The sequence below is a fragment of the Polyodon spathula genome, chromosome 30 (genome assembly GCF_017654505.1).
Source record: "Polyodon spathula isolate WHYD16114869_AA chromosome 30, ASM1765450v1, whole genome shotgun sequence".
Lineage (NCBI taxonomy): Eukaryota > Metazoa > Chordata > Actinopteri > Acipenseriformes > Polyodontidae > Polyodon > Polyodon spathula.
This window is the reverse complement of record NC_054563.1, coordinates 7506171-7512824: the sequence shown is the minus strand read 5'-3', so window position 1 is coordinate 7512824 and position 6654 is coordinate 7506171. Positions and strand designations below refer to the sequence as shown.

General features: G+C 40.2%; 1 protein-coding gene across 1 annotated transcript; it reads left to right on the top strand.

Moving 5' to 3' along the window:
• The first annotated feature begins 520 nt into the window (after positions 1-520).
• On the top strand, positions 521-6436 carry LOC121302687 (integumentary mucin C.1-like). Its single transcript, XM_041232760.1, has 4 exons — positions 521-688; positions 2244-2378; positions 3920-4054; positions 5757-6436. Exons 1-4 carry the CDS (start codon positions 631-633, stop codon positions 5921-5923), a joined length of 495 nt encoding a protein of 164 aa, XP_041088694.1. The 5' UTR covers positions 521-630; the 3' UTR covers positions 5924-6436.
• The last annotated feature ends 218 nt before the right edge of the window (positions 6437-6654 follow it).

Sequence of the window (6654 nt, the reverse complement as noted above, 5' to 3'; positions counted from 1 at the left end):
CCGGATTATAATTGTCTGCCTTTCACTCCTGCACCGCATCACCGCAACACCTGTTCCCCACTCACCAGCCACTTTGCCACAAGGCCATGTCAATTTTTGACACAATTCCTTAGAAAATGATTTGCTTCTCTAACAAACCAATACGTACAAAATAGTAAGAAAAGGACAGATTTTTGCACTTTAGATACAAGACCATCTGGCCCATTTCAATGTTCTTGCTTAGTAAACCTTTAAAGTGTTTTCAAATATTTTTTTTTTTATTATCCCCTCTCTTTAAATGTGAAAAAAAGAGATTTCAATACCGTTGCATGTAGTACTAGTCATCATTACCTTATCAGAAAATATACAGTACATACTGAACACACCTTCATAAGCAAACTTTCTTTTTTAAACTTAAGTTAAGCAATCTCTCCTGTGTATTTACACTGTCCTGTGTATTTACACTCTCCTAGGTATTTGCATGTCACTCCTTTCCAATAATCATATTCCAGATGGCAGTACTGGGCTAAGGGTAAGGGTATAAATACCAGGTCTGTGCAATACACAGCAACAGTGAAGTGTGTTCTTTTGATCTGCAGTAGCAATTCACTACACAGGTCCATCATCTTGCTTGGATTCCGCACAGAAGAAATGATGTTTACGAAGCTAGTTCTGGTGCTTCTGTTAGCTGCGTATGTTCCAGCACAGGGTAATAGTAACTTTTCATATTCATTCTTCATTTTATGATCAGTTTTGGTCTTATAATCAATTTAATGAATTGTAAAGATGATTTTCTCTATTTTCTCTACATATAATGTGATTAGTCGCTTTTCTGGGGTGGCTAACACTTTTTGGAGGTGGCTAAAACTGCTTAAAGACAATTTAATGTATTTCTTCTCTATGCACATGATTCGTAACGTTCTTGAGGAGGCTAAAACTATTTGAAGCTTGATTTTCTCTATAGCCCTTTTCACACTGGCATGCTCTACCCATGTCAGATCTACCCTGGCAGAAACCGGTGTTATGTGGGTCGGGTTCACGATTTCACACTGCTTTTGATAAAGCAGGGTTGACCTGGGTGATAGACACAAGTATATGGGTGCCATGTGTAAAAAAAAAAAAAAAAAAAAAAGCGTTCATATTTTTTTTTTCAGTGTTGTTTTTTTCCAGATTTAACTTAAATCTTAAATCTCTTAACAAGATTTAACATTTAGCTAAATATTTAACTGGCCAGCGAAATCTGGAGTTTGTATGCAAATGAGCTCCATCTGCTTTGTGCTTTCATGCGATTTGATTGGCTCTTGTAATGCTAATCGGAAAATAAGCATATTTCAGCATTACAGAGGCACCCCATTGCACCCCATACATGGCACCCCATATACTTGTGTCTACCACCCAGGTCAACCTTGCTTTATCAAAAGCAATGTGAAATCATGAACCCGACTCGCATAACACCGGGTCCTGCCAGGGTAGGTTCTGACCAGGGTAGATCATGCCATCACGCTTTTTTTACACATGGCACCCCATGCAAGTAAACAATGCGCGTATCAATGCCCCGGAAGCAGCTTGTTACTGACGTTGTAATGCTGTGTCTTAATCAACAAAAATATGGCTAAGCAGAATAAACAGAAACATTCCTTGGAGAACTAAGTGAATCTTTAACGCAAGCATGGCTGTTTGTATGGTGTTGTCTCACGAACGGTCGTCAAGCATTTTGTCTCACTCACCCCAGGTCAAAGCTGTAGACGCACATCCTGGGGTCGGTCACTGGGACCCTGGTTAACGCTGTGGAATATCAAGGAAAAACACGTTTTTTATGCTGGCAGAGAACTTTTTTTTTTTCACTTGGGATGGGGCAAAAAAGATACAAGGCATTTAGTTAGTCAACACAATATTCCCCACACACACCCACACACCTGTGCACCAGCAGTGCTTTTACTGTGCCACACCCTGTCACAAAGCTTTAACCTTTTAAAATCAGTTTTATGAAATAATGTTGACTTTAAAACATAGTAAATACATGTTTAGTAGTTTAAGCTTTGTAAACCGAGTTAGATTCTCATGTTTTCTTTCTCCTTTCCTTATGCCATAAGCTAAACTATAAATTATTTGTATTTTTAGACACCTAAACTAAGAAACCAAATTGACCCTTTTGGTGAGCGATTAATTATACAAGTTTGTAATGTTGTAGTGCAAATGTAGAGAATATCTTGAACAGTGTCATCAGTCCTGTTTATTTAACTGGTTTGTATTCTTGTTTTTAGCCCAGGAGTGTGATGTGAACCCATCAGACAGAGTTGAGTGTGGATACCCTGGGATTAGTGCAGATACCTGTAGATCAAGAGGCTGCTGCTTCAATTCGGCCATTAGTGGTGTAAAATGGTGCTTCAAACCAAAAGGTACAGTATTCTCAAGGGTTGCTAGTGAATAGTAATGTCGCAAACATTCCTTATCATGAACATACATACTGAACACATTTATTTACCGAATGGGTCAGTATACCCAAGCCATCGTAAGGGCAAGATTGCCGCACGACCAGAATGCTGCAAGGCTAAGCTGAGGTTGCCTTCTGCGTTACCATTTGGAACCCCAGTAACAAGTAGCTAGGGCTAAAAAATTGAGGGAGAAACTCACCTCTAGGCTTGTGTCACCTCTACGACTGAGAAGCCACTCTTAACACTAGTTCCAAAATGAGGGTTTTGAGGATCCATGGCATTAAATCTGTAGAACCTAGTAAAGGGACGGGAGGTAGCCCACACTACTGCATTGCAAATGTCTTTAATAGATGCACCCTGGTTTAAAGCCCACAAAGTTGCCATGCCCCTGCTGGAATGGGCAGTGAGCTTTTCTGGAGGGGGACAAGTTGGCCAGCTCATAGGCAGTCCTGACCGTGTCTGCTATCCATTTTGCCCCATTGCAGGCATAAAATTGTTCAGACTGCCTCCAACCTTTTGTCCTGCCAACATAATACGTTAGGGCCCACTCTGTCAGACTGGAAAGGAGGTGGATGGAAAGCCTTCGATTCCACAGACTGGTTGACATGAAATGCCAAAATAGTCTTCTGCAAAAATTAAGCAGGCTTTCACAATAAAGAATGCCAGCATCTCACTCACCTGCTTTTACAGAGGTGATTGCAAGCCAGAAAGCCCCTTTGAGCAATACAAATTCCAGCTCAGCTGAATGCAATGGCTCAAATGCAGGCTTCCCGTTAAGCCTCTAGTAAGGAAGAATATCCTTCATAAATGGCCGAAGCCGCCGAGCACCTTCAAAAATTGCCCAGCCAGGAAGTGAGCTCTTGGGGAGACAAGCTGAAATAGCTGCCAGATAGACCTTTAATTTAGAGGTGGATTTCCCCTCGTCAAACAGGTCCTGCAAAAATTGCAGTATAACTGCCATTGCCCGGTCGTACGGACAAACCCACGAGGCATTCACCACGTCTGTTAGATGGAACTGCACTTATTAATTCACGTGCAGTTGTACAGAGTCTCCAATTGAATGATTGATTAGCAATCGAGTTTCGGTACAGCTGCATAAAAGCAGGAATTTAACTCCCTCCCTGCCAACACAATATTCCCCACACACACCCACACACCTGTGCACCAGCAGTGCTTTTATTGTGCCACACCCTGTCACAAAGCTTTAACCTTTTAAAATCAGTTTTATGAAATAACGTTGACTTTAAAACATAGTAAATACATGTTTAGTAGTTTAAGCTATTTAAACTGAGCTAGATTCTCATGTTTTCTTTCTCCTTTCCTTATACCATAAGCTAAACTACAAATTATTTATATTTCTAGGCGCCTAAGCTAAGCAACCAAATTGACCCTTTGGTGAGCGATTAATTATACAAGTTTGTAATGTTGTAGTGAAAATGTAGAGAATATGTTGAATATTGTTATCAGTCCTGTTTATTTAATGGGTTTGTATTCCTTTTTTTTAGTTCAGATTTGTGATATGAACCCACCAGACAGAGTTGAGTGTGGATACCCTGGGATTAGTGCAGATACCTGTAGATCAAGAGGCTGCTGCTTCAATTCGGCCATTGCTGGTGTAAAATGGTGCTTCCAACCAAAAGGTACAGCATTCTTAAGGGTTACTAGTGAATAATAATGTTGCAAACATATGAACATTCATACTGAACATATATATAAAATGCAATTATTTAATTTAAGGTAAGCAATGTCCTGTTACACTCTCCTTTGTATCACTCCTTTCCTTTGGTCTGCAGCAGCAATTCACTACACAGGTCTGTCATCTTGCTTGGCTTCAACACAGAAGAAATTATGTTTACAAAGCTACTTCTGGTGCTTCTTTTAGCCATGTGTGTTCCAGCACAGGGTATTACAGTAGTCTCTGCGTACAGGAACTCCTCCTAAAAGAACACTTCGCCTCAGAGAACATCCTTCTGGTGAAACAAATTTTTCCCATTGCAAATGCTCCGTCTAAAGCTGGGGCGTCAAACTCCAGTCTTCGAGGGCCGCAGGGTCTTCTGGTTTTCATTCCAACTTAAGCTCTCAATTAACGTGATTGATCGAATTATTTGTTCAATTTGACATATTGAATATTTTTCAAGGTGCTTTACAGTTGATGGTTTTAAAAATGCAGTTGATTCAAGGTACACTACCTATGAAACATGTTGAAGCCTGAATGGAAGTGTTAAATGTGTCCCCGTTAATCAAATAATTAGACCAATGAAGTAATTGAGAGCTCAGGAAGAATGAGCGCCAGAAGACACTGCGGCCCTCCGGGGTTTGACACCCCTGCTCTAAAGGAATAGGAACTTCACTTAAAAAAAATACCATTGGCCGCCACGTGGCTCAGTGGTTAAAGAAATGGGCTTGTAACCAGCAGGTACCTGGTTCAAATCCCAGCTCAGCCACTGACTCATAGTGTGACCCTGAGCAAGTGCTCTGTCTTTGGCATGAGACATGGTTGTAAGTAACTCTGCAGCTGATATATAGTTCACACACCCTAGTCTCATATCTTGTAAAGCACTTTGTGAGAGTGGTCCACTATGAAAGGCACTAAATAAAGGTTATTATTATTTTGGCACCGCTGATAAAGTACTATTTTGTAACCTGATAACTCATCATCATCAAACTTAAAATGGTTTATTCAGTCTTTTCAAATGTGACTTGTCATCGCGAGAGTGTCTTGAGGCACACCGATTGGTTTATTAATTAACCGCCACCATATTATTGCCTCGTTTTGTATTCTGATTTCCACGAGTGCACCTCATCACTACAAAATGACATGTAAACAAATGGCAAAATGCGCTGCTGTTTCTCTTGCTACAAAAGTTGGAAATAGTTCGAGCTCCTGAAAAAAATCTGAATCAGACACAAGTCACTGAGCAATTTGTTTTTCAGTTCTGGTGAGTTGCTTCATCATTCAGTTAAATAATTGTGTGTCTTGTATATTGTTCCTGTACAGGTACAGTATTCCTAATAAATCTAGCAGTGCTGCTGATAGTGCTGCTGCTTTAGTTTGACAGTTAAGTAATACATATTTATGTATTTATTTATAGAAAACCTTTAGTAGTTTAAGATTTATAATGGACCTAGATCCTCACGTCTCCATTCTCCTTTTCTTAAACCATGAGCTAAACTACAAATGTTTTTATTTTTAGGCCCCTAAACTAAGCAACTAAATTGACCCTTTGGTGAGTGATTAATTACTCAATGTTGTAGTGTTGTAGTGCAAATATAGAGAATATCTTGAACAGTGTCATCAGTCCTGTTTATTTAACTGCAGGTTTTTGTTCTTCCTGTTTTTAGCCCAGGTGTGTGATGTGAACCCAGCAGAGAGAGTTGAGTGTGGATACCCTGGGATTAGTGCAGATACCTGTAGATCAAGAGGCTGCTGCTTTGATTCGGCCGTTCGTGGTGTAAAATGGTGCTTCCAGCCAAAAGGTACAGCATTCTTAAGGGTTGCTACTGAATAGAAATGTTGCATCCCTGAATGCCAAGGAAATGTGTTCAAATACTGCTTTCATTGCCTTATCATGATCGTATACATACTGAACACACCTTTACAAGCAAAATCTTTTTTTAAACTTAAGGTAAGCAATGTTCTATTAAACTCTCTCCTGTGTATTTACATGTCACTCCTTTCCAATAATTATATTCCAGACCACAGTTCATATTTGATACAGTTCATGTGATGCATGTTAGATGGTACTATTGGGCTAAGGGTAGGATATAAACACCCCAAAAAGTGTATTAAAAAGGTTAATATCATAACCCTGGTTCCCTGAAATAGAAATGTAATCACTACCAAATGGGTATTTACCTCCTAAAGACCCAAAGCCTGAATAAATTGTATTAAAGCTGCTCGCAGAGCCGGTGACGCAGCCATGGCCCACCCCTGACGGCACAAAATGACAGCATTCACAGAACTCACTGACATAATAATTCCTTCAAGACTGCTGCAATCATGGATGCAGCGACCGTGAAGGTGAATGGTTACATTTCTGTTTCAGGGGAGCAGGGTTATGATAATAACCTAACGTTCCATTTCAAGTACGAAATGTAACCATTACCGAATGGGTCAGTATACCCAAGCCATCGTAAGGGCAAGATTGCCGCACGACCAGAATGCTGCAAGGCTAAGCTGAGGCTGCCTTCTGCGTTACCATTTGGAACCCCAGTAACAAGTAGCTAGGGCTAAAAAATT